At 56.3% G+C, this 27,295-nt stretch overlaps 2 protein-coding genes across 19 annotated transcripts in view; one reads left to right on the top strand and one right to left on the bottom strand.

The window, feature by feature from the left end:
- The first annotated feature begins 658 nt into the window (after window positions 1–658).
- FIGNL1 (fidgetin like 1) lies at window positions 659–5,878 on the top strand. Of its 8 annotated transcripts, none has more exons than XM_053927293.1 (5): window positions 677–695; window positions 2,112–2,221; window positions 2,603–2,818; window positions 2,926–3,014; window positions 3,359–5,878. In XM_053927293.1, exon 5 carries the CDS (start codon window positions 3,369–3,371, stop codon window positions 5,394–5,396), a length of 2,028 nt encoding a protein of 675 aa, XP_053783268.1. In that variant the 5' UTR covers window positions 677–695; window positions 2,112–2,221; window positions 2,603–2,818; window positions 2,926–3,014; window positions 3,359–3,368; the 3' UTR covers window positions 5,397–5,878. The 8 variants fall into 8 exon arrangements, with proteins under 8 accessions (XP_053783270.1, XP_053783269.1, XP_053783271.1 ...); XM_045197453.3 differs by lacking the exon at window positions 677–695 and adding an exon at window positions 705–1,377; XM_045197452.3 differs by lacking the exon at window positions 677–695 and adding an exon at window positions 705–1,377 and having other exon boundaries at window positions 2,109–2,221.
- Window positions 5,879–19,363: 13,485 nt separating this feature from the next.
- Window positions 19,364–27,295, bottom strand: part of IKZF1 (IKAROS family zinc finger 1) — an 82,487-nt gene continuing 74,555 nt past the window's right edge. For all 11 annotated transcript variants that reach the window (XM_053926781.1, XM_053926780.1, XM_045197376.3 and 8 more), the window contains one exon: window positions 19,364–22,866. In XM_053926781.1, the coding sequence (XP_053782756.1) occupies window positions 22,160–22,866 (707 nt within the window). In that variant the 3' untranslated portion in view covers window positions 19,364–22,159. The remainder of the gene's footprint in view (window positions 22,867–27,295) is intronic.

The following is a 27,295-nucleotide window of genomic DNA, read 5'->3' as shown; positions in this document are numbered from 1 at the left end:
GTGGTCTGAAATCGCAATTCAGTAAACTAATGTGAACGTGGTTCTCTGAAGCCCCAGTCCAAGGCAGTGATGAAGCATTTTTCAGCCACCCAGGGAAGGGTCCCTAAGGAGCCCCGGCGTGGGGGCGGGGTGGGGGGAGGATGTGCTGGCTGAGGGCGGAGCTGAGCTGCAGGACTCAGAGCGGGCATTCCAATTCCCCTCTTCTTAAAAACGCACGTGGACTTCACACGCCACTCCAACGTCCGCTGGTGAGAAACAGTGCCTACCCACTGACGTGCGGTGTGGAGGGAAGGGGCCCTCCCCCGGAACCGCAGGGACGGTCTGCAAAGACCGCGGGCCAGGCGAGTCCGGATGAGCGCCTCCTAGGGGAACTCTCTGAAGGTAGTTACCTCGGGGCGTCTTTATTTCGGAGTTTACGAATGAAGTACCTTCGCAGTGAGACGCAGAGTTCGTCCCGTTATGCAAACCCGCTGGCTGCACAGCTAGCGCATCCCGTTTAGCAGAATAGCCTCCTGCAAGCCGGGGCACAAGACCCGGGGCCAGCGCCCCGCCCCTCCACCGCGTAGCCCCGCCCCCACCGCGCGACCCCGCCGCCGGGGAGCGCGCCCGGTACGCACGACGCACGCACCGCACAGGCCGAGCTCGACCGCAGTGCGCAGGCGCACATCGGCCCGCGCGCTTTTCGGAAGCCGTAGGTTGGCGGGGATCCGGGCGACTTGGGGGAGCCGGGCGCGGGGCGGGAGCAAGAGGCGGGGAGGGGCTAGCTCGACCCCCGCAGCCCCTCCCGGGGCGGCCTGCCGGGTTAGGGGCTGTCGGGCGGCCGGGGGAAAGGCCGGGGCCCTGAAGCGTTTCTCGCAGTGGGCGTGCCCTCCACGCCTGTCCGTTCAGGGGACTTGCTTTTTCGGGGAGGGGGCGGGGAAGCAGCCCCACCCCCGCGTGGGCGTCTCGGGCCCCGGTGCCCGGTGTTTCTGACGGCGGAGCCTGGTGTAGACCGCCCCCCAGCGCGGCTGGCGACCCGAGGCCGCTGTCAGAGCGAGTTGAAAGGAGGCGGTGCTCTCGGAGCGGGTGGGGGGGCGGGGAGGGTCGGCGCTGTTGCGGGGAAAGACCGCGTTTGATGCAGCACTTAATAAGTGGGCGAGCTTTCTGAGCACTGCGCGGAATTAGCGGCCCCCGCGGGCCGAGCGAGGTTGCTGCGACTCTGAGACAGGTCAGGGAGCTGGCAGCGGAGTCCCGGCGGCAGCCCGGCCGGCGGGGTCGGCGCGGTGTCCACGCGGGTGGGTCTCTGGCCGCGCTTCGGTCCCGGTGGACACCCGGCTCCGGGGCTGGAAGACTGAGAGTAACGGAGACCGCTCCTACCAACAGAAATCACCTGTCCAGGTAGACAAACAGCACATTCCTGCCATAAATAAGCAGTTATCCAAATGAAAAAGGGGAGCATGCAGTTCATAGTGAAGATCTAGAAAGGCCATAAAGATGAAAGGGACTTGGGAATGGCACCCGGGACAGGGGCTGTGTCATCAACCAGGTGTTTGCTGTAACAGGTGTTTGTCATCCGTGGCCACAGCTGTGGGGCGAGTGGCTGAGTTCGAAGGAAGCGGTGAGACTGGGGAGGTGAACCCTGGAGAACTCCAAGCCCGAGGACAGGGAAGGGAGGGTGTCCTGGGAACAGCCAGGAGAGCTCTGCGGCCAGGAGCCCCCGGGCTGCAGGTGACGAAGGACGGAGCCCTGCAGAGGAGGAGGGTGTTCTTCCAATTTCCCATTTCCAGCGCTACACAAAGGAAATGACGTAGGTGTAGCAGAAAGAGAGATGGTGGGGAGACGTCAGTTCTAGGTTTGATTCTTTTTACCTTTATAACTTTAAGCAAATTAGAATCTCCCTGAGTCTTACGTTTATTTTCTTCACAAAGATTTATGAACACCTGCCCACGATGTGACGGAATCTTTGTAGGGTATTATGAGAGATGCAAAAAACTATAAAATACGAATATTAAGTATATTTACAGGTAATTCGGAAGGTATCTTTAAAATGCACGAGTTCTTGGTTTTTCCTGTATTGCAGTACTGTTAAGACACTTAAAGTTTCCTTGCAAATCTTCCTTGTGGGTCAGCAGGTCAATTCCACGTCTCCAGCAGTGTGACATACTCATCATGATTGTGTCCAGATAACTTTAACTTAATGTAAGGAGGCTTATGAAAATGACTGGAGAGAAGAATCTGAGCTGTAAGCACTTCACTAGCAGATTGTGTGGCCTGTTCTTGTAATTCATGTGTCGTGACAGTTTCACTTTATTATTACTTATTTATTGTTTTCTTCGTGTGTCCTTTGTTTTGGATTTAAAAAAAATTTATTGTTGTTCAATTACAGTTGTCTGCCTTTTCTCCCCATCCCTCCACCCCATCCCAGCCGAACCCACCTCCCTCCCCAACCTGTACCCTCCCCCTTGGTTTTTGTCCATGTGTCCTTCATAGTAGTTCTTCATGCGTCCTTTATAGTAGTTCCTGAAAACCCTTCCCCCCATTGCCCCCTCCACCCTCCCCTCTGGCTGTTAGATTGTTCTTAATTCCAGTGTCTCTGGTCATATTTTGTTTGCTTTTTTGACAGTTTCACTTTTTAATACTTCATGAAAAATTGGGCCGCAGTGAGAGGTCCCTGTTTTCCGTGCTCGTTCACAAATAAGTCCTCAAAACAGTGACTACGGCGTTCGTCTTTGTGACGCGTGCTGCTCTGCCCTTTGGTGGAGGCATCTCACCAGGGCGTGCGTGCTGCGGGGGCGAGACTGCGTGGGCGCGAGTTCTGGCACCGGGAGCTCCTTCACAGGTTCAGCCTCGGTCTCTACATTTGTGTGGCCAGGCCGGTGGTAGTTTTCAGAGCATTTTTATATTTGTTATTTGACTCGACTCTCACAACAATTTCTCTCTTCACAGGTAAGACCGAAGACTCGCCGCGATCGTACGAGGCTTGCTTGAGATCGTCTACCTGGTTTCCTTGGAGACCAGACTTAAACCCAGGCCAGGTTTGTCCCGCGTGGCTTGTCCGTAGCTCCGTGTGACTTCTGTACTGCCTTTCTTTTGCTGATTAACTTTAAATCCTTTCCTTATGCAAGCTTTCCGTCTCTGCAGGGAAAATCAGTAAATAACTAAAGTAGTTCGACCCATCATGAAGCACTATTAAGTCAGGTCTCTAATCTTTTATATCTTGAATGCTTGAAGTTTATGAATAACGAGCATTTCCCTTGCAGTGGTCTGCCTGCATAAATTTACCTTCGAATGAAAGACCCAGCATGCCTTCTTCCAGGCGAGCGGAGATTTACGTCTGTGTTGGTCTCCTTAGCACTCTCCATTTTTGTCTTTGCTACAGAACCCCCGGGATGCAGGCCTCCGGCTCTCGGGCTGTGCACCTGAGCGAGTGGCAGAAGAGCTACTTCGCCGTTACAGCTGGCCCGTGCGCGGCAGGTCAGAAGGCAGACGCCTACCGAGCGCAGATCCTGCGCATCCAGTATGCGTGGGCGAACTCCGAGATCTCCCAGGCCTGTGCTTCCAAACTGTTCAAAAGATACGCAGAGAAGTATTCTGCAGTCGTCGATTCTGACAGTGTTGCAACTGGCTTGAGTAACTATGCAGAAGACATTTTAACTTTAGCAAGACCTCGGCAGACTGGCAGTGACGAGTGGCAGTCTGGGCTGTCGGTCACTAGTGTTTCCCAGATGAGCAGCGTGCAGGAGATGATGCGGGCTGGCGCCCGGTCCCGAGACTCCCTCTTGGCCTCTGCTGATGCTTCGGTGGTAATCCATAAGGAGGCCGTGGTCTTCGATCCTCTGAAATTTGGTGTTCGTGGTGGTTCTGGTGAGAGTGAGCCACCGACTAACCCCACTCACGGTGCAGACAGGGCTCGAGCCATCCCAGAGGGCAGTGTGTTGGGCCCTCGGAATGCCCATCCACCCATGGTGACTGACACCCCAAAGACGTGCCCCACGCCCTCAGCACCTTTTCGTGACTTAGCCACCGCAAAATTTCACGCCACACCTTTATTTGGACGTGTGAGAAAGGAAAACAGCAGCTCTCCAAAAGCCAGCATGGGACTGAATATGTTCTTACCCAATCAGTCCCATTTTCCTTCTGGCAGTGACAGTCCCCGAGAAAGGATCAGTTTTTACGGCTCCGGCTCCGCTGATGCACTTTGGGCCCCAATCCTGAACAAGGATTTTAGTAAAACAGAAGATAATGGCCAAAGAGAGGAGAGCAGCCTGCCCGCCTTTAAAACTGCGAAGGAGCAATTATGGGCGGAGCAGCAGAAAAAGCCCCACCAGCCCCCCCGTGTGTCGGGGTCTTCCTGTGGTGGTGTGAAGAAGTCTCTGGGTGCCAGTAGATCCCGAGGGGTTTTTGGGAAGTTTGTCCCTCCTGTACCTAAGCCTGATGGGGGTGACCCGAGTGGCGGCTTGCAGTACAAGCCTGATGGCACCGGACCTGCAGGGCCAGCACACCCGGCCGATGAGCGTCTGAAGGGCTTGGAGCCAAAGATGATCGAACTGATCATGAGTGAGATCGTGGACCACGGGCCCCCAGTGCACTGGGAGGATGTGGCAGGGGTCGAGTTCGCCAAAGCCACGATAAAGGAGATCGTCGTGTGGCCCATGATGCGGCCCGACATCTTCACCGGGCTTCGAGGGCCGCCGAAGGGGGTGCTGCTCTTCGGCCCTCCGGGGACCGGGAAGACCCTGATCGGCAAGTGCATCGCCAGCCAGTCCGGGGCGACCTTCTTCAGCATCTCTGCCTCCTCCTTGACCTCCAAGTGGGTGGGCGAGGGGGAGAAAATGGTCCGGGCCCTGTTCACGGTGGCCAGGTGCCAGCAGCCAGCTGTGATATTCATCGACGAAATCGACTCGCTGCTGTCCCAGCGGGCAGATGGGGAGCACGAGTCTTCTAGGAGGATAAAAACCGAGTTCCTGGTTCAGTTAGACGGAGCAACCACATCTTCTGAAGACCGAATTCTCGTCGTGGGAGCAACCAATCGGCCTCAGGAGATCGACGAGGCCGCCCGGAGGAGGCTGGTGAAAAGGCTCTACATCCCCCTCCCGGACGCGTCCGCCCGGCGGCAGATCGTGATCAGTCTGATGTCCAGGGAGCAGTGCCACCTCCGCGAGGAGGAGCTGGAGCTGGTGGTGCAGCGCTCGGAAGGCTTCTCGGGCGCCGACATGACGCAGCTGTGCAGGGAGGCGTCCCTCGGCCCCATCCGCAGTCTCCAGGCCGCCGACATCGCCACCATAACGGCGGACCAGGTTCCCCCCATAGCTTACGTGGATTTTGAAAACGCCTTTCGAGCTGTGCGGCCCAGCGTGTCTCCCAAAGATTTAGAGCTTTACGAAAACTGGGACAGAACTTTCGGCTGCGGGAAGTAAATGGGACACTTGGAATTGAGAGAGGACGTCTTTGTGCTGCGTCTCTCCCCTGCAGCACAGGGAACGGGCTTCTCTGTGGTCCCGGGAGTGTGCGTTCTGAGTCTGGTGTCGCCACGAACGTAGACCGCAGCAGCTCGGTCCTGCAGCAGATTGGCAGCCTGGCGCGAGGGAAGTGTGGGCTCTCTTCCGTTGTTACCGCTGAGCACACCTGTTTGTACCACACACGAAGGAGCTTCTTCGTTTTTCCTCTAACAGGTCTTTTCAGGATGGGTGATGGGGTGACTAGTGGGCCCACGTTGAAACCCTGAGCCTTACTCGTATGTGAGGATGCATGGTTTGCATACATCTCTCCGTGCTGGTGTGGTGGTTTGCATTTGAGATGGCGTGCTGCCTGCAAGGGCCGGTTTTCACTGGTTTGTAACCCCGAGCTGTTTCCGTCCCTCACCGGGCCTGACTAATAAAGTGTGTTCGGAAAGAGTGAAGGGCAGTCTAATGTCAGAGATGCGCCGCGGGATCGAGAGGAGAACACTTTGCCAGGGGGTGGGTGATGTTTAACAGCGCCCACGTGACGGCACCTGACAGCTGGGGGCTGGCGTCCTTCAAACGTAATTGTTTGCAGGTTTCTGTAAGCAGTGCCTGTTCGTTGTGTTCACGCTGGACGGGAGAGATGACAAAGGGAAGGAAGTGACAGTCCCTGTTACCCACCCATCCCCAACCCGGACGGCACTGAAAGCATCCGAGAGTCAGTTCTCCCAGGTGGTGTATTCCGGATGGGCTCTCCAACTCACTGTGGGAGCCACCTTGTCCTCAAGGTGTTGTCACGGTTTCCCATGTCAACAGACCCCGGCAGCACCTCCCCTCACACGGCCACCAGGCCGAGTCCGCCTCCTGTTGGGGCAGGTGGGGCAGCAGCTGGCTTGTCCACCTTGTGCTCGCTGCAGACGAGAGTGTGTGGAGTGCCATGGTCTGCCACTGCCGTTCCTAGCAGCCGCCGGCCTTTATATGGTACATGAGCCAGAACTCAGCACTAGAAACCATCAAAACACTAGGAAAACAGGTAACACTGGGGGCTTGCGGTGTTAGTGAAGACTCAGAGGGCAGGCCCTGACCACACCCTGCTGGGGGCCTGTGGTAAGTCTGGCCTTTCTAGGAAGCAACTTGATCATATCTACCAAACAACGTCCCCTGCCAGAGGTCAGGGCTACACAGGTAAGGTCACCGAAACATGTAATGTATGAAAAAGCACAGAACCCAAATATCCATCAACAGATTTGTCGAGTCTGCTCATGGGGTTTTACGGAACGGTTCTTAAAAATCCAGTGCACATTATGACTGTCCGTCGGCAGGGAGGGGCCCCAGGCCCCCGTCCAAGGAAAAGGCAGGCAGTCCGGCAGTTTGCACAGGGCTACGGGGGGAGAAGGCGCGCAGAGAGCTCCAGGGGTCACGTCCGCTGCTGTCCTGGGGCCGAAGGTGGGGGAGGCAGTTCCCACGGCCGACTTGCGACGCACACTGGCGTCGTTTTGACTCTTCAGAGTCACACACTTTCTGTGAGGTTTCAGTTGACTCACTGGCTTTCTGTTTTTAATGAAACGGTATTTTCAAAGTGTGGGATGTAAGAGCTGTTGAATAAACTTGGCTTTTTGGTTGGTGTGTGTGGGGCAGCGGGGGGGGGCGTGTGCGTGCATGCCAGTAGGTTTGTTAGTAGTGGTAGAGAGGCAAGGGCTCTGTGGTCCATTCCTCAGAAAACGTACATCGCAGATGGAAATGGGGCTGGAAAAGCGATGACCAAACAGTAAATCTCTGAAAAACGGGCTTTTGGTACATGTTTTGCACATCTATGAGGTGGTATTGAGAAGTAACCCTCTCAGGATCAGAATCCCTAGCAAAGTCGTCCATCCGGCTCCAAAATGGTCCAGGCCCTCAGGATGGCTTTCCCAGGTGGCCGGGAGGCACACAGATTCCCTCTTCATTTCAGGAGACCGCGTGGTCAGAGGCCCATTTCACAAAGGAGCTGGGCAGGAGGCGTGCCTGCCTGGTGCTCCGCCTGCACCCCCACAGGACTGGACGATCTCTGTTTTCCCGGAGGCTGGGGTGCAGGTGACGCTGACCTCTCCCACCCGGGGGAAGCGGCCTGGCCGACGCTTCTGACCTAGAGGGATGCTGCGACCCGATTGGAGGATGATCTGGACATGTAATTTCACAAAATACAGAAAATTGCTGTAAAACTAGGGCATGATTGCAATTGAAGGGAAATGGTGCAGATAAATCTATTTTAATGGATAAGCTTAGTAGATGCAAAATAAATGTATTCCATTATTTATTCCTTTCAACCCATCTACGTGTAAATTAGAGTGGAAAAGGCACACAGCGTCCACTCTGCAGAAACGACAAAAATTGTTCTTCATGAGTTGCTTTGGCACTTCAGAAAAACCGAGCCCGGCTCCAATTAAGGCCAGAGGTGCTCTCGGCTCTGCTGTGTGACCTGCTGGGCAGGCGCCGTCTGTGCCAGCCGCAACCCCATGCCGCCACGTCGCTCATCACCGAGTGGAGCACACACTCCCTCTGGGTTGAGTGAGTCGCCTTCAGTTGGTGGCCAGGGGCCACGTTTTCACCTAACGACAGGATGTCAGACTGGGCATTGCTGCCAGACAGAAGGGCGCCTGGCCACAAGCCCCACCCGCACACCCCCAAGAGGCTGTGACCCCTTCCACCTCAGTAACGGGGTGTTGAGCAACGTTACTAAGTAACCAGCAGGGCTGGTGTCTTGCAGCCTACGCAGGCACGCAGTAGGTGGGGTGGCAAGGGGAGCTCAAGGTACACTTTCATCACTTCCCACGCTTCTAACATCTACCCAGGGTGAGGGATGGAGTCATAACTGCCTATTCTAAGAACTGGAGAATTTAGTGAAGTGTTTCCTTTATAGCATTAAATGTGTTAACTTACATAACACATAGTACACACTTTGTAATACTGTAGAGAAAATACGACTTTAAAAAAGCAAGGAAACCAATTCCCTGCTAACTCAATAAATCATGCTATCAACCTCACAAGCTCTGAGATTAGTTATCAACTTGAAGCGGGAGGCAGCGTGCTGAACAGACAGAGCTGCATTCTGCGTGGGAAAAGCCCAGCACTCGGACTGAGGTAGCCAGAAAAGTCCCGAAGAAAGCCACGGAGCAGGCATTTCCGGTATAAAAGAGGGCAGGGCGAGCGCAGATCCGCCCCGGTGAGTGCGCGGAACAGAGCTGTTTCTCGTACTGTCGTTTTCCACGTGCACAGCTGTGGGCGCAGTCTGCCCGCCCTGCACGAAATTCTCGGTGCTGGAAGCCAGAATCTCCGTGCTCCTGCCTCTTCCTAGTGCCCCGTGTTTTATGTTCCATACGGACAGTGTTTCCTGAAAATCCCAAGGCGTATATGAGAAACGTGCATTTGGAAATACCAGGGACGTGCTCATATACGTTAAAATGCTTTTTTCCCTTCCCTCTGCTCTTCCTCCTCCCCCTCCTCCCCTGTCTCCATCTCCGCATTTTTCTTCAAGCAGCAGATGAGGTTTCCTGGATAGTAGCTGGAGAAATAAGATGCTTTTAATGTCTACTAAGATTAAGAGATTTATTGTCAGGAAAGCATGTCTTGGGGGAAAGCAGAGGGTGTGACTAGACGCCCTTTTGGCAAACCATCAAAAGGGTGAAAATCTCAAACAGACTCCCCCTGAAATGGTGCCTCTCGGAAGCTCAAGGGCACTGCTCAGCCACGCCGCAAGGGCCAGGGGAGGGTGGTCTCCAAAGGCCTGCTCGTCCAGTGGTGTGGGCCCAGGAAACCCACAGAAAGCCCGCAGAGTACTTCGGAAAACAAGGCAGAAACTACCGGCTCAGACCCCTCGGGACGAGTGAGGGCGTGAAAACGCACGGCACCTGTGAGACCCGCCCCAGTCCTCAGGCAGGAAACAGGCTGATAGAACGTCCCACCCGCAGATATGTTCCAGGAAAAAGGAAGGATGGCCCGGACGGAACCCAGAGCTCCTGGGGCACAGCCACGAGCCTCAGGGACTCGGAAAGTCGGGACGCTCCGGGCGCTCGCCCGGCCCTGCGCAGCTGCCCCCTGTCCCCGGCTTGCCGTTGCACCTGGGCTGTGACGGGGCAGATGACGCGCATCTCCCCGTTCGCTGGTCCGCAGACCAACGGCTCTGAATGAGCGTCAGGGGCCGAGTGTGAACTGGACTTCACTTCAGTGATAAGATTTGGGACTTGGAGTCGATGCCTGAGTGGGGTGCGACCCCATTGGAGGGGTGACCGGGTCTTACCAGTGTCAGGGCGGAATTCCTGGGCGCCGAAGGGTGGACTCCGGTGGACAGACACTAGGAAGGCCCCCGCCATTCTGATGTCTGTCATCTGCCCCCCTTGCGCGTGACCCCAAGAACACAGCAGGAGGGGTGGGATATCCTGTCTGTGTCCTTTCTCAGCGTGCCCGCCTTCTCTGGCCTCTCTCCCTGCTCGGACGGGAGCCGGCTGCCACGCCCAGAGCTGCCCCTAGAGGGGCCCAAGTGCCAAGGACGCAGGGAGGCCTGTGCCAGTGGTCAGCAACTTGCTGACCACACACGTGACCTTCACAGGGACCCGCCCCCCAGCTGAGCCTTCAGGCAAGACCTCAGCCCAACCAACACCTTGATGGCAGCCTAAGGGGCACCTGGAGCCGGGCACCTGGAGCCAGACCCCCAGCGGAGCCGCACCTGGAGTCTTGGCTCTGGGGAGAACAGGTGTTTCCTGTTGGAAGCCATCCCATCTGGGGACAAATTGGATCCAGCAGTAGATGACTAAACTGACATTTCTTGCACACTGAAATTTGTGGCCCCAAATTCAAACATACTGTGCTAGGCGTTACTTCCCTGCTAAACACATGTCTTTGCCCCTGAGAAGTTTGTAGTCAAAGCAGGATTTATGGTTTGCTTTTGGAGTTTCCAGAGTGCCGTTCCAGCAGCCGTGCCTCCTCTAAAAACGCCAGGATCCCACTCCCGACTCGACACCAGCCCACCCACAGTTTTGGGGTTATTTTTTGTCTGATTAAAACATGTCTTGTTTTATTCATTTAAAAACATCTTCTATTTAAAATTTTCAAGCCACAGGAAATTGCAGAAAATTAGGACGGAGAGCTTCGGCCCTCTGGCCCGGCTTCCTCCACGGCAACATTCCCGTGACTACCACACACTCACACTGTCGTCTGCCACACGCTCCCCGGGGAAAAACAGATCTGTCTGATGGACTCGTCAGCGGGCTTCTGGCCTACCTGCAAAGTCTCTCCTGCACGGGAGCCTCCCCCAAACGCGGCTGCGGGTCTGTGTGTGCCAGCCGCGGCTGGGCCTCGGGCTGGGCCTCAGAGCTGGGCCTCAGAGCTGGTCAGTGCTCTTCTCTAGGGAGACCAGCATTAAGTCACCTGACCTCTGCTGTCTGAACGGACAGCAGCCTCCAAGCCTCTCTATTTCCTTGAGGATTTTCTCTTCCCTCTACGAAGTGCCCCCGTTCCACGGAGTACATCATTTGCCCTCAAATAAAATTGCATGTCTCTGCTCCTGTTGATTTGCCCCACAGGTGGCAAACACAAGGCCCACGGGCCAAATCCGGCCCTCCACCTGTTTTTATCCGGACCGGCACCTGGTTTTATCCGGACCGGCACCTGGTTTCTACCTGGCGGCAGCGCTGAGCTCTCACGTAACTGTTAAGGAGTACTTACATTTATACAATCCTAAAGTTACTTTCGGCCCTTTGAAGGCAACCGCGAGGCTGATGTGGCCCCCGGTGAAAATGAGTTTGACACCCCTGACTCATATCAGTTTATTTCTCAGACCCAGTCTCTAACCCTCAGGAACCTGGGCTCCAGGAACCTGGAGGCCAAGGGCAAAGGGGCCGGAGGAAGAGGCAGGTGAGCTCCTTGGCTCCTTGCCCAGGCCAGGGCGAAGCTCAACAGAAGCCAGCTTGGGATTCCTGGGGAATCTAGAGCAGGGATCCCCCTCCAGGAGAAGAGCCTGCGTCAGAGCCAGGGCCTCCGGCAGCCCCGCGGGGCGGGGAGATCCCAGCTCTTGGGGTTGGCAAAGGTCCTGCCAGGCCCGATCTCACAAGGCAAAACAGCTGGGGTTAAGTGTTCACCGCCCCAGGGCTCCGCCTATCCCCGGCGCTGAGCTAGGTGTGGGAAAGGGCTCTCCGCTGTGCGTGCGGGAAGCTGCGGCTGGTCCCGGCTGGGCTGCATCCTTCTCACCACTAGGTGGCGAGCGCCTCTCACTCCCCGGTGCTTGGCAGCTGAGCTCCTCGTCCCTGTCAATCAATCTTCCTGCCATTTCAAAGAACTCCAACTCAGATTTTAGGAAATGTGCAGTTAACTTGCTAAAAGCTCACACGTCCTTCACTTTCGTCTATTTTAATGTACATCATTTAAATTAAAAAATATTTATACTTAGTTAATTAGAGGTTCAAAATACAGGGGTCCAGCAGAAGTAATGCTTGCTGAGTGTGGTTGATAGGGTAACAATACGGTGGAATAATTTATGGTTCTAATCGGAACATTTCACCTAAAATGTCAGATGGTGTGCTTGAGTGCGACATTGTTACCTTACAGAATCACATGCTTGTGAGTTAGTAATAAAAGATTTTGAAATTAAAAAGAGGCATTATTGCTGCCCGATGTTGGACTCTGGCCTGTCCTTATTCCTGGGAGATTTCCCTCTGTAGGAAAGTGCTTTGCCTTCCTCGTAAGCGAACTTCGTTCCTGGGCCCACTGGACAGGGACAGAGGGTGCAGGTGCTGGAGAGGGAGGGCCCCCTTTCACCTGTGGGCTGGCACAATCTCCGTTATCTACCTGAGACTCCCCAAGTCAAGTCTGCAGCACAGAGACAAACACACCTACATGTTTAACCTCGGCATTTACAGAGGAGGCAGGAGGGACTGGGCTGTGAGCCAGGCAGCCGCACTGACCCCCGCTCACACGGACGTCTGGGTCAGGGAGCTGCCTCGGCTCTCTGCATGCGCCCCAGTGCCTGCCCTGGCATCCCGAGCCCTGTGTGCTACAAGGGCGCACAGAAACCTGGACGTTTGCTGGCTGCTGCTGGCTGGTGTGGTCACGGGTCGTGCTGGGCCATCTCTGGTCCTCCAATGAACCTTCCAGGGCTCATCCTTGCTGGCCCTGGGGTCCGGTGGAGACCAATCGCTCCCCCTGGTGGAAGCACCAGGAGTCTGAATTGGCGTTTGCCTTCCAGCGGAGACACAAGCCAGCTCCAACTCCCCGCTGTGGGGCGCCCGGCCAGGGCTGGATCCCGAAATGCAGGCACATCTCCTGGCCCCCCAAATCCACACATGGTGAGAATGTGTGGAAATAGCAGCTTTCACAAGGAACATTTCTCTAACTGCAAAGGAAATTAGGCAAGCAGTTTATTTAGGAGAAGCAGAAGCAAGAGGAAAGTGATTTGCCTTTTTTTCCTCTTTTTCTCCCGAGAGGAGGATGATCCTGCAAGAATCTACCAGCAGGGCAGAGCTAGTCCTTCCCTATTTGCTGGAAATCCCACCCTCCGCTCCTGCCCATCAAGCTTTCAGTTTTGCAGGGTGCTGTTCCCAGGAGGGGACTGGAGGTCACGGGAGGGCCCGGCCTGGCCTGGCCCCAGGAGACTGGGAGGGAATCGAGGAGCTTCGCTGGTCCTGCAGGCTTGGGGAGAACCAGTTCCCACGGTTGCCAACACCTTGAAAGGCCCGCAAGCCTGCTTGACCAAAAGCACATGTCCTCGGCCATGTGCTTCCCCTGCTGGCAGAGTGAAAGGCCCGTCCCCAACGGGGAAGTGAAAGTTGCTGCATAATTTGAATATTGAAGGCAGCCTTCAGGATTCAGTCCCCAGGGCAGGCTGTGGGGAACAAGCTGGGAACCCACACTTTACTGGGGGAGGGGACTCAGGAGTGCTGGGCACTGCCTTGTTCGAGGGGCCGTGCTGGACCTCGGGGCTGGGGACCAGGCAGGAGGCGGGGGCTTGTCAGCACGCCGCTGCAGAGCCGACCACGATGACGGCGAGGCGCCACATCTGTGCCATCCAACGTGGCAGCCACAGCCACACGTGGCTTAGCGGGCACGTGGGACGTGGCTGTTACACAGAGGGGCGGAATTGTCTGTTTTGTTCATATTAATGAATTTAACTCTAAGTAGCCCCCTATGGGCCCTGGCCGCTAAGTAAAACAGCATCGTTCTGCGAAAACCTCTGCTTAGGGAGTGAGTCTGAGCAGGTTCGGTGATCCCACACCGCAGGTGTGCGCCGCGCAGACGTCAGCTGCCCTTCGCTTGTGTGAGACGTGCCTTTGCAGCTGCTCTCTGCCCACCCTCTAAGGGGGGTGTGCGTGTGCCTGCCAGTGACCACATGGCCCTAAGGGTAATTACAACCTGGTGTCCACTTTTGGTGGCTTCACCTGATCCCACTCTACACAAGTTCCAGCTGCGGCCTCGGGAGGCTGAGCTGCCCCCAGTCCTGGGGAGGGGGCAGGTGCGGCCACACCAGCGGGGGGTCCCTCAGGTGAGGTCAGTGACTTGCAAAGCCTCTTCGCCTTTCATTGTCTGTGAGATGTGGACAAGGACAGCTCGGGGGCAGGACTGGCGGTGGGGTTGCTGGCCGTGGACTTCTCTGTTCCGAGTGTCTTACCCACAGAAATGCCTGTTCAGTGATGGCGTGTCCATGTCCGCTGGGAGGGAGGCTGAATTCGGCTGCGTGGGGGAAGGCTCCTGACTCCTGGCACAGGGCTGGGTGTCCAGCAAGAGGCAGCCAGGCATGAGACACGCACTGTCTTCAATCCCCCATCCCCCTTGGAAGAAAGCGCTGGAGGAGGCAGGGGCCCCACTTCCCTGCCCGCGGAGACTAGGGCCGGACGGAAGTCTCCCTTCTCATCAACTCCCCGCATGAGGACAAGCTGAGACCGAGAGAGGCTGGTGCTGGGCCGCACGGTGGGAGATTGCCCTTGTTCTGCAGAGGCTTACTGAACACCTGCCGTGTGCTCTTACCTGTTTGCCCCACAGGGTGCGTGTCGGTGTTTTGGAGGCCCTGTGGCCCGTGCTTGGACACACACGGGGACTGTCACCACTGGGGACACTTCACTTCATCTTCAGGTTGGGTACAGGTTTTGTGTAACGTAGAACAAGGTCTGTGAGGGAAATTCTCTCGGAACCACTTTGTCTGAGAACGTGGACTTGACCTCCCGTGCTGCGTCTGTCACGGACACGTGGGCTGAGACTTTGAGAAGAACCCCTGCGGAGTGACGAGCTCAGTGAGGCCGAGCCCCTTCTGTGTGCTACATTTTCCCACCCAGCTTCCTGCCCCTCCTTCCGAAGAACCAGCAGATTTCTTCATCCTGCTGTTTCTCCCCCCAGACTGTGCTGTGCTCCCCCAGCTCCCAGCATGCAGTGCTGGAAGCAGGTTCACGCCGCCCCCGCGGGCAGACTGGACGGTTCCTGCCCGTGGCCCCCGATGCCCGAGTCCAAACTAGAGCGTCTGCCTTCCCGTCAGACGCGAGCGGTCCCTGACGCCACGCGGGCCCAGGGGCCTGACGGGAACAAGGAGACAGCTCGTGAGCTCAATGAACCTATCTCCTTCCATGTCGGAGACACCTCGTTCTCCGTGTTGCCGAGTCCCCCTGTTTCTGCGGCCTCGACAGGGGCGGGCGCGTCGCCCTCAGTCTGTCATCGTGAACGGTGTTCTCCTGGGACCTGTGACCATCGCGCGACGTTGGGGACGTCACCGGTCTTGTCTGAGCCGAGGCTTCCACAGTGGCTGAGGGGCGTAACGACACCTGTCAAAAGGACGAGTGTGCTCCCCCCAGCACGGGGCCTGGTGCACAGCGCCGGCTCAGCAAGGGCTAACGCTCTTTGCTCTTTCAGGCCTCCACGCATTTCCCAGCTAGTCTGAAGGCATTGTCCACGGAGGCCCGAACCAGGACCTGTCTGGGAAGGGTGTGCTGCCTCTGTTTCCCGGTCTGCACCATACCCAGGACCTAGGTCTCATGTGGAGTGGAGGCGGGGCGGGCCTGCGGGGGGACAGACGCCTCCCTTCTCCTGCCACAGCGGATGAGACTCATGCCCCCAGCCTTGGCTCTGCCGCCCACCTGGCTGCAACGTCAGCTGGCAGCAGATGGACTTGACCTCCAGGTGGTTCCACTCCTGTGGAAAGGCTGATTCTGAAGCCTCAGAAATGCTCACAGGAGAACTCTTCTGTGGCAGAGCCAGCGATCGGGTCCCTGAGGCCTGGGCTCTGGGCCGGGGTCCTGTGTGCTCCCCCGGGCTTTGCCCCGGGCACCCCCCACATCTCTGTGGTGAGCGTGTGTCTGCATCTGTGTCCCAATGGGGTGAGGGGGCCACATGAGAGACACACGGGGCCCCAGCACCTGGGGACGTGCTGGGTGCTTCTCCTGGGGCAGGGACAGGCTGGCTGTGGAAGACCCTGCCTGGAGGCTGTCCCTCCCATGGTGACATTGTGTTGGTGGCAGGGAAAAAGGGTGATGGGACCCAGGCTGGACTCTGTCAGCAGGAAGCTGGCCTGCACGCGCCCCAGCCAAGGTGCTCTGTGACTGTCTGGGGACAGCGAGTGGCTGTCTGTCTGCCCCATGCCCCTTTCTGCACTCGGGCGAGGGCTTCAGGAAATGTGGCTCAAGGGTGACTCTTGGTGGCCTTGAGAACGTCCCCGTGCTTCCCAGGCCTGAGTTTCACTACCTGAAATCAACACTCACACCCATCCCCGCCCTTCCTCCAAGGGCCATGCTGTCACCTCCCAGCCTGGCAGCTCCAGGACCAGGACAGGGCTCCCCTCCTGCCCCTTTCCCTGCTGAGCGGGGTTGCAGAGGGCCAGCCCTTCCTGGCTCCCTGCCTCAGGCCCGGCCCTGCCCTCCCACTGTCCCCCTGCCTCACACGTTCTTGCCACCTGCCTCACCCCCACAGCTCAGCCGTGTCCTTGCCGACTCTGCCCACGGGACCTGCCTGTTCCCGATGGGGTCCTGATGGCGTGCGGAAGCCCCAGCTGTGACAGCTGGCCCACTGTTCCCCCTCACGGTGCTATCGGGTCCGACCCCTCAGACATCCACACTCAGTTGTCAGGCGCATCCACGGGAAGGGTGACGCATCTCCTTGGAGACGTGACCCCTTTCCCGCCGCATACGCCCTCTTTACCCCTGGTAGCCCCCCTTGCCTGAGCTCTGCCCCCTGTGATCAGCCCCATGCTCTCCTGTGATGAGCCCCGGCCGGCGGGCATCTCTCCGTCCCTGTACTTGGTGCGTGTCCGGTGTTCACACAGCTTCCCGGCGGACCACAGAGAGCTGGCCTCATCCAGACCGCACAGCACACTTAGACCAGCGACATCCACAGCGGGTCTCGGCACAGTTGGGGTTTTACGACCCCATTTGCTCCTGTGCCCTGTTCTTTGCCCTGGCCTATCATTCTTTTCTTCCCTCCTCTCTCTCTCCCACCCTCTTTTTTGTCTCCCACTCTTTCTGCCTCCTCCGGTGTAACTACTTCGTGTGCCAGCGTTTCTGTTCCTTCTCCCACCTGCCTCTGTCTCTCGAGGTTCGGCTGAGACGCCCGTGGGCCGGGGCAGCCTGGCTGGCCTGCCTTCCCCACCTCATAGCCCCTTCTGCTCCAGCTCAGCAGCTTCCTGAGGATGGCTCGGCCTGTCTCCCAGAGGACAAGCCCCCTGAGATGGCCTGAGGGCCAGGACGCTGGGAGGATGCAGGACAGGCCAGGGGTCAGTGCCTGTGCCCCGTGGCCACCCACCTTTGCCCAGGGAGGGTGTCCGGCCCTGAGCAGGTGGGAAGGTAGGGGAGGGAGCTTCAGATGAAAGAGACATGGCCAGAGGTCCAGGTCATCTAGGAAGGGGAAAGACAGACCCCAGGGGCAGGGAGCCGGGATGCAGGGTCCCCCTCCAACGCATGCTCTGTTCCCAGCTGCAGGGTTCTGGTCGCCGTGCTTGCTGTGGAGGTGCGGGCTGACTGAGGTATGACTTATGCCTTTGCAGTCTGACAGGGCTGGTGGCACCTGGCTGCCACAGGGGAGCCTGGCTCACACTTACACAGACTGGCAGGGCGCAGGCACCTGAGCTGGAGAGGCCACGTGGGTGGGTCCGAGCTCAGCCTTGCTGCGTGGCACATCCACAAGCCAGCGAGGCGTGGGGTTTTCCGGGACAGCAGGCTGCAGCGTGCGGTGAGGGCGCCAGGCCCGGCTGGAGGTCAGGAGGAGGCTGGACAGCTGGCTTGGGCTTAGGGTCAGGACTCGACCTGGCTGGATGCCCTTCTGGGGTCTGAGGACTTCCACCCTGGATGGGGATCACAGCCTGTGGGAGCCCCAGGGACAATGCCCAGTGACCCTGAGCGAATAGACGAGCCTGTTTCATCCTGGTGTCAGTGGACGCACACGGACAGTTATTTTCTCTGGGATCGGTGAAGTCCATTTTTAACAGGAACTGGGGAGCTTTAAGGGGGGTCTGGGTGTGGGCAAGGGGCCCGGAAGCTGGAGGGATGGTGGCCAGGAGGAAGCTGCACAGGTGCAGGAGCAGCAGCCTGCTGTGTCACGTCTCCGGAGGGGACGCGGCTCAGGAGGCACAGCGAGCAGGCCTTTGGGCAGCCCGGGAGCTGCCCAGGCATCCCTGACAGGGAGGAGCAGCAGGGAGGAGAGCCTTGGGAGCAGCAGCCGGAGGCAGGGGTCACTCCGGAAGGGAGAAACAGAAGCTCCCGGGACAGTTCACACACTCAGCGTCACCCAGACGGCATGTGGGAAAGCAGAAGCGAAACCTGTCATCTGCACTGACATCCATGCCGTCCCTTCAGGGGACGGCTTTGGTACCAAATTATCCTTATTATGCAAATCTGTGGCTGGGTCCCCGTTGTGCGTGGGGACCGTGGTGGGTGCATCTGCTTCCGTCCTGCCTGCTCCTTGGGTGGCTGCAGCCCATCTGCTTGGCTGGGTGGGGCCCTGCTGCCCAGGAGGACGGTCCCAGAGGACCGGTTCCCAGAGCAGGGAGGGGATGGGTAGCCTGCTTCCCCAGGGCACCCACGGGCCCCAGAGGAGGGCAGCCACAGTGGGCAGAGCTCAGGGACGCCACTTTGTTCCTGTCTTGGCCCCAAAGTGGAAAAAGCAAGGGGACTTCACAGTGAGGTTTTACCTTCCTCTCCAGGAAAACACCACCCGGAAGTTGGCATTTCTGAAGTTGCAGGTCCTAGAGGAGGCCACGCCCCTGCTGCACCGAGTTCCTCATTTCTTCCGTCCCATCGACTTCTCCCTGGGGGCTGGCAGCCCCCGACCACCCCTCCCTGGAGCTGTTCCCCAAAGGGGCTCAGCCAGTGGCTTCTTATCAGCCTTCTCCCCATGTCGTCAGCCTCTGGAGGCTTCTCGAAAGCTTGATGTCGTTTGGGTTGTATGTTGTACTGTGAGGACTTGCTCACCTCCCCTTATTTGCCAGATCTGAGCCCCCCTGATGCCTGGCTATTTCTCCAAAAGGGACGGAGGATTTGCACCCACGGCGTGCTGGCAGCCATGCACTTGTGTGGCACCCCCAGCCTTGCCCGAAGTGTGCGCTTGAATGTGAGGACGCGGGGCGGGGGGGGGGGGGGGGGGGGGAGGCAGGCACGGTGTTAGTCCCCGTCCTCCGTGCCGCTGGCCGAGGGTGCACTGCACGGGCACCGCATGGCAGGCTGTGCAGAGCTGGGGTGTTTGCTTGCTGTCCACCGCTCACGCCCACCCTCCGGTGCACGCCGGGAAGCCCCCCGCCCAGCACCGTGGACACAGGCACCCACTGTGCCGGGAGCATTGCACAGGCGTGACTGACTGCATGACCGTCCCCCGCCTGGGACGGAGTCCGCAGGGGCCACCCCTCTGCAGCACCTTCTCTCAGCTCAGACTCACGGGACAGGGAATGGGATCGCACGCGGGTCCGACTGCCCGCCACCACAAAAGCCAGTACTCGAGAGGCAGGTGCTGATGGAAAGGAAAGTGGTTTATTTTCAGGTGTCGGCTGCCTGAAAGATGGGGTACCCATGTCACAAAGCCCGTCTCCCCCCTCACTGTGATTGACATTTGTATGAGGAGGGAGAGGGGAACAGAACACAGAGGTCGGTGTCGGCAGTGGGTGGTTAAAAAGTTCTCTACGTGCAGACGGGCACAGTCCATTCTGGTAAGGCAAGTGACGGTGAGGTGTGCGTTATCCTGGTTTAGTCACCTGGCTTCACGTCACCCCTGCTTCATGTCATCCCAGCTTCATGCCATCCTGGCTCCGTGGCCAAAGGTCTGCAACTCTCCCAGAACTGGGATGCCTGAAGATCAGGGTCTGTTTCTTTTGAAGTGAGTTCCTGGGATTCTCACACAAACATGCTGTTCAGCCATCAGCTACACATTAGTCAGAGTCAGCACGTACAGAAACAACGTCGAGAGAACGGTGGGGTGGGTTCCCATCCCCCACGGTTACAATGTTCCACCGTTACAGGAAGACAGACTATTGTTGCATGTATTAGTTCTATGACTGCAGAAGAAGCATCCCCAAAAGTATACAAAAAGATATGGCATTCCTCCAAGTATCCCCTCTTGTTTACAGTGGACCAGAAATAACTTAACATCACAATAGGAGCAGGTCAGAAATACCACGGCATTTTCTCATTTTCACACATGTGTGTGTGTCTGGCAGGGCCAGGTGGAGACCGGCAGCTGTGTCAGATACAGGCACATCTGGCCCTGACCGGTGGAGCACACAGCCTGGAAAACAGTGTATGAGACCCTGACCATCGGGACACACGGCTGAGAGGGAGAGGGGGTGGGGAAACATCTATTGGTGGTTTCCTATATGCTCACTGACCAGAGATTGAACCTGCAAGCTTTTGGTCTTTGGGATGATGCTCCAAACAAGACACCCCAGCCAGGGCTGATTTTGGTTCCTTTTAAAGTAAAAAACAAAACAAAAAACACAGACACACATTGAGGTGGAGGAAAACGATACGGATTTTAAGTAGAGATGGCGCTTCCGCATTGCTGGAACCCAAGATGTCATGTGAAGGGCAGGCGGCGGCTTCGGCTTCCTGGCTCGTTGGCATCCGTCCACTTTGTCTCGCTCTTGTTTCAGCCAGAGGGTGAGACTGTCGGAGCCACAATGTGATCAAAACAAAACAAGAAAGAAGCACAAACAGAGGGAAACAAAACCAACAGCAAAAATGACAGCAGGGGAAGGCTGAAAGGCAGATTCTCGTCGTCATCGGCAGGCTGACCTGCTACCTGCAAACCCCCCTTGCTCTGGTATTTATTTTAAACACAGCGAAGGCGTGCGAGACCCAGGTGCATCTCAGTCCTCAGTGCGTCGGCCCTCGGCACATGCACCGCCCCCCCTCCCCCACGACAGGGCACGCCGTGGGCCCTAAAGGGAGATGTCATGCTAAGTCCTACTTTTACCTCTGGAAGAAAACGGGAACACCTTTTTGGCACAGAGTGTGTGTGACCTGTCAAATATAACTTAATTGCCTGCGGCCCTTAAGGCAACATTACTTAAATACAATGTTTCAAAGAAAAGCGGTGTGACAATGTAAATCTCCAACAGAAGAGGCGCAAATACAAATGGCACTGGCTGCGAGAGGCAACGAGAAGAACGGGGAAGCGTTTGAGCAGAGCGCCGCAGTCCTCAGTCCTGTGCACACAGTCTGCGTTCAGCTCCGTCCTGCAGTCTCTGGCACAAGGAAATGCCTGACCCGAGTGGCTTTGTGGGCCAGAGGGGAAGAGAGGCCGAGGGGTGCGGCTGCCCAGCAAGTGGAGCTCGGAAGGCTCTCGGCAGCACGTTCGTTTGGCTTGGCATATCTTTCTCTGTAACTGGAGCTTGAATTGAAGCTCCCCTCTGTCCCACTGTTCAGGGTCACGACCCCTGGTTTATTTACAGTCTCAAAATGCCATGCTGTTCCGTAAGCACAGACACCCCTGGCTGAAGCGCACTCTCCGTGGGCTCTTTCCTCCCACCACGGCTCAAACGTGCACAAGAAGGTGTGACTAAAGGGGAGCAACTCCTCTACAGCATTTACAGTGACCGCGGAGGGGCGCAAGTCGGGCTCCAGGCTGCTGAGCAGCAGATGCCTCCGGTGCCGCAGTCTCGGGAGGGCGGCGCAGACCCTCAACGGGACTAGAATCTTCCAGAGCGGAGGTCCTTTACTAGGGCACGCCGGACAACGTTGGGAGAGATGCTTTGCTGTTGCTGGGCAGTGTGCTACTGTCATCTACAGGGCAGCCACTGGGGGTGCTGGTGAACACCCTAGAGCACAGGCCCTGCTGGGGTGCAGGCACTTCCAGGTGTGCTCACCTGCAGCGGCTCACCAGCACGGCCACACCTCGCAGGCCCAGTCATTCCACTGTTTCTGGGGTCTGGGGGAGCACACGTGCTGTGGGCTTCCTGGGCTTCGCGCTGGGACCAGCTCTCTCTGTCCAGGTTCTGGCCTCTTTTCTTTTCTCTTTTCTTTCCTTTCTCTCTCTGTCTTTTTTTTTTTTTTAAACAAGATGCTCTCTGAAAATGACCCATTGTTTGGTGGAGGGCATTCTACAACCAACAGGTGAGGGGACTCCAGTATAGCGGTCTGGGGTGAGTGCCATTGTAACCCTGCATCTAACAATCAAAATCTCGTTTTCAAAAGGAAATCAAATTTTCAGCTAATCAACGTAAAAAAACAAAAACAGAACAGGAAAGCCCACGCCCCCCGTTCTGTGCGCACGGCAGGCTGCGTCGGAGGCAGCGGACCCGCCGCGGCGGGGCTTTAGCTCATGTGGAAACGGTGCTCCCCCCGCGTGATGTGGGACGAGAACTCGTACCTGTCCTGGCTGTGGTAGCCACACATGTTGCACTCGAAGGGGTCACGGAAGCCGTGGCAGCCCATGTGGATGGTGTACATGACGTGGTCCAGGAAGAGCACCCTGCAGTGTTCGCACTTGTACACCTTCATGGGCTCGCCGCTCATGCCCACTACCCGCAGGGCGTCCTGGGAGCTGTCGGAGGCGGCCCGGAGCAGGTCGTAGGGGGGCAGCTCCTCCTTGATGGACAGGCCGTTGCGGGCATGGGGGATGTGGTTGGTCAGGTAGATGAGGCCGCCCCGGTGCTCCTCGGTGTTGCTCTCCGTGTCTGTGGAGTCTTGGCAGCTGTTGCTCGGGGACGCCTCCCTCTCGGAGGACAAGGACTTGGCCTTGGACAGCAGCAGCAGGTTCTCCACGGCGCTGTCCTGGGCGGGGTGGTTGGGCCGCACGGGGCCCTCCCCGTGGGGCTTGTGGAGCTGGTACAGCGGGCTGATGACCGGGACCACCTCGGAGCCGCCCGGAGGCGTCTGCACCAGCGGGCGCAGGGACTCGGCCCCCAGGTAGCTGATGGCGTTGTTGATGGCCTGGTCCATCACATGGGTCTGCATCGTCTCGTTGTCCTTCTCGTAGCTGGCACCGCCATCGTAGGGCAGGTCCGACAGGCACTTGTCCCCTGTGGGAGGCAGGGGACCGTCAGCGAGGCCGGGCTACCTCAGTGGGTGGCAGCAACAGCTAAAATCTGCACTGAGGGGGGCCCCCAACCCGGGGTGTCTGAACACCCCCAACCTGGGTGGGGGGGGTTGAGATGCTCCTGCCGGGGCACCTGCGGCCAGCCCGGCGCTGGCGTTTAACACAACTCAGGTGAGCAAGCGAGTGAGTGAGCCAGCAGCATGCAGACGGCGTCTGCCAGTTTAAAAGCACGGGTTCAAACGGGCTAAACCAGGGGTTGTGTCCTTTCTCCATGTAAGTTCATATCTAATAAACACTTAACCTTCACATTTAAGTGATGTACGATCAATATGGTGTTCTAAATCATTCTAATTTATCACATATTTAATTAAATACACAATTAGGTGATTATTCATAATAATGTGCAATGCATTTATTTAAAATAGTAGTATGTAATGTATTCTAAATTCAGAGCTTTCATATTCTGGAATAAAGTTTAATCGAGATATATGAGAACTGACAGCATTCTTGTCCAGAGCACAGGGCTCTGACTTGGGTTCTAGAAGACGTTCAGACTTAACAGCTGCCCCCCATCCCTGCCCCACCCCGCCCCCGACACCCCTCTGCCTGCCCCTGGTCAGCAGCACCCAGGCCCACAGAGACAGGGGCTGGAAAGCCAGGAGCGAACGGGGCCACAGGGAAGAAGGAGTGTCCTTCACGTGTCCTTTCAAAACAGGGCCGAGCAGGAGCGAGGGCCAGAGTGCCACTGCCCAGGGCCGGCCCGCGCGCCCCCGGCCCAGACACGGTCTCACCTCGCAGGAGAGCTCGCCTCCCTGCGAAAGCCGAGATCTGAGTCTAGCTTTGGCTTCTTGTTCAGCTCTTGAGTGAACATTTCCGTAAAGAAATGAAACACATGTCTTCGAAGCTACGCCTTCTCCCCACTGGCCGTCAGCTCAGTGTGAAAGCCGGTGGTTAGGGCGGCACTCGCTGTTCGGGCTGAGGATTTGGTTCCTTTTGGGGGGCAGCTAGTTCCTAAGCTGATAGCTGATGTGCTGGGCGTGGCCAGCGAGGGGCGTGTCGGACGCGTCCTCGCTCCCCCCACTTGGTTCCCCCTCCCTCCAGCAGACACTCCTGGAACAGCTGCTGCAGACCCGGCAGCGGGGCCAGGGCGGGGAGCAGGTGAAAATGGTCCCCGTCCTCCTGGCACAGAGCAAACAGCAGGACAGACCCCAAAGCCCTAAAGCTCGGCAGGATGGAAACCACAGCTTTCTTTTCAGTTTTTGCGTCGAGGTGCTGACAGCCAGTCACACTGACCCCAGAACAGGATTCAGCGGCTCTGACCGTGCCCCAGTCTGTGCCTCCACCGAATCCTGGCTTGGAGAGAAGGCAGAGGGACTTTGCGAACAGTTCTAATAAATACGAGAGAGCCACAGCCCTACCAGAAACCACGGTTTTCCTGCTCATTGTCCTGCTCTTCCCCAGATCGTGCATTGTGGGTTCCCGAGCAACCCTCGAAAGCCACTGTTTTGCAAGTTCGGTAGCAACAACAAGTGGATGCAGGGCAGAAATGTGGACTGAAAGAGCCCGCCGCACTTCCCTGCTCCAACACTCCTCAGAGTCAGAAGAGTAAACCCCCAAACTCACTCGGCAGCCAGGTAAGGAAAGGCGCATGTCGCAGTGAAACGCCTACCGTAAGGAGCCAACGGCCAAGGAAGGAAACCTTTGGCATGAAATGCAGGGCAAAGCTCGGTGGCTACCGATCTCACTTCCAAACTCCTGACGTCTGCGTCAGCACAACCCTCAGCGTTTCCCTGGCTCCCGCACTCCGTGCAGCCTTGACCAGAGAGGTGGATTTCTACTTCTGGTCAAACACAGTGGACACCTCTGCTACTGGGAACTAGGTGACGCTGGACCAAAGAGCCTGAGGCTGGCCCTGTGACGGGAGTGATGTCCTCTGTGCAGGGACATGGCCCAAAGTGCCAGGGTGTCCCCTTGGGGGTGGGAAACACTCCGCCACCTGGGACCAGGACAGCGAGGTGAGGACGCTGAACCCCATCTCAGCACGAGGGAGACAGAGCCAAGAGACGGCCCCCTCACACAGACTACACCCGCCCCCACCCCGTCCTTGGCCTTCTCTCAAGATTTAGAAAAGTCGATAGCTCTCACGGGAAAAAAAAAAAAAGTCTCAGAGACAGTGGGAAGGATGTTGAGACATCAATCAATCTATGTCGGCCTGAGGAGAATAAGAAGATGAAAAGCAACGTGTTGGTTACGGTGAAAATATTTTCTCACAGTGAAAGGGAGAAAGGAAGTAACAAGCCACTGAGCCATCCTAGCAGAAAAGCTCAATTCAAAGAAGAGAGGAAATGGCTCATAATTGCTTTGTGACATGGGCCCAGTAAAAAAAACCAAAAAACAAAAAACAAAAACCTGAGAGATGGAGTGTGAAAACAACAGAGCGAGAAGAAAAAGGAGAATGCGGGGCTCACGACCCGGAAGGTCCACGTGGCCTCCCCACAGAGCTGGCATGCGGGTGAGAAGCAGCTGGCAGGAGAACAGAAACGCCTAGAACTGGAGTCACCGACACAGAGGAAAAACACAGCATAGCGACAGTGCCTACATGTGAAAAAGAAAAAAAACATGAAATGGTCACAGATATGGAAGACAGATTATTATCCGGCGTAGGGCCACTGGTATCCCTGAAGAGGGAACACCATAGATGGAACCAAAAAATGCATTTATATAATAGAGAATTTCCCAGAAATAAAGGAAAAAAGGGAATTCCCATTTTTAAATGGCAGGAAATTTTTATTCAGAAGGTAAAACACCAAGTCACATCCAAGTGAGGGCATCTAACTTCAAGGGTGAAGAAAGGGCTCTTCAGGCATTTAGGGGGACAGTGATAATGTCGCCATCATCGTGAATCATTGAAAGATCTGAGAAGTCCTCAGGGGGCAAACGGGGAGGCCCGACACCACATGCTCAGCCAACAGGCCCCCCGAGTATTGATGGGAAGGCAGCCAGGGGCCACCCTCAGACACAAAACGAGTGTGGACGTAGAACACCCCTGGAATCCTCTCAAAAAAAGGTTGTGTGACTGTTTCCAACCAATGAAGAGATTACTGGAAGAGACAGAAACGATGATGCCTGAAACTAATGTAATAGTGAATGGCAACTGTTACTGAAAAATTTAAAAAAAAAAAACACTGAGAAACGAAATAGCAGGAAAAGGAGTGGGTCTGAGTCTTTCCTCTATTTAAATATAAAATTAATAATAAACAGCTAATCCAAGAGAACCCTGATTGCAGAGCAGAGTGTGAAACAATGAAGCCAAGGTAAAAGTAACAATGTAACTGCACACGGGGAAGCGGGACAGGGGGCTCACTTTGCACAGCGCCCATTCACAAGTAAATGAAACATGATGTAAAGGTTTTCGTGTTTTCCCAAATGTATCTTCTTAATCTTAGAGAAAGCCTTTGAAAATATCTTTTGCGTGTGGTGGTGGGGGGATATTTATTTGAGGACGAGCCAGTTCGGTTCTTGCTCACCTCCTAAAGTTAAGACAGGTGTAAGAGATGCTTTCATTTGAAACAGCATCTGCCATCTGACAGAATCTTTACAGTATGTATTTTATCAGCCCACCGACTCATCGTCCTTTCTGCTCACAGATTTATTTTATTTATCAAAATAAAAAGATATTTGGAATCGATCTCAGCTACTCTTAATGGTGGTCATTTCTGGAGGTTGGGTTTTGTGGTGATTTTACAATATTCATCTTTGCATTACAATTCTTTATATTAACCATGTGTCATTTTAATAATACAATAGGGATTTTTTTAATGTAAAAAAATTTAAACTTCTTAGGAGAAGTTTACTCACACAGTTACGATGGGTAGCAGGGATATCAAATGCTGTTCTTTTCTTCTTCTATTTCCTCTTCTGTATTTTAAAAGTTCTCTCACCACAGCCACCAAACAGACAAAGAGCAGCGACTGGCACTGCCACGAAATCACGCCCGCCACCCAGTCTCTGACTGCCTCAGAGGACGGGGTCTTTGATGACGCAGAGCAGTGAGCAGTGCGGCCACCAAAGTAACTACTTACTTACATTCCTGCCAGAGTTTAGTCAAAAAATTTTAATCACAGGTCACATATCCACTAAGCAACAATATATGTCGTTCTGAACAACATTCAACACAAAAACAGTATCAGCTCCTGTGAGTCTCAGGCGCCTACTAGTGTTAGGGGTGCTGCCAGCCCCGGCAGCTGCACCTTGGGGTCCTCAGAACAGCTGTGGGGACCAGGCGGGCAGGGGCCTCAGGCCTGATTCACAGATGGGACACTGAGCCCAGGGATGTGCACAAGGTCAACCTGGGAGCTCTGACTACCCCCACCCCCCCGCCGCCCCGGGCCAGCGTGCATGGGATAGCTCCT

Source organism: Desmodus rotundus, chromosome 6 (genome assembly GCF_022682495.2).
Source record: "Desmodus rotundus isolate HL8 chromosome 6, HLdesRot8A.1, whole genome shotgun sequence".
Lineage (NCBI taxonomy): Eukaryota > Metazoa > Chordata > Mammalia > Chiroptera > Phyllostomidae > Desmodus > Desmodus rotundus.
The sequence above is the reverse complement of the archived record's forward strand: the minus strand, read 5'-3'. Positions and strand labels throughout refer to the sequence as shown.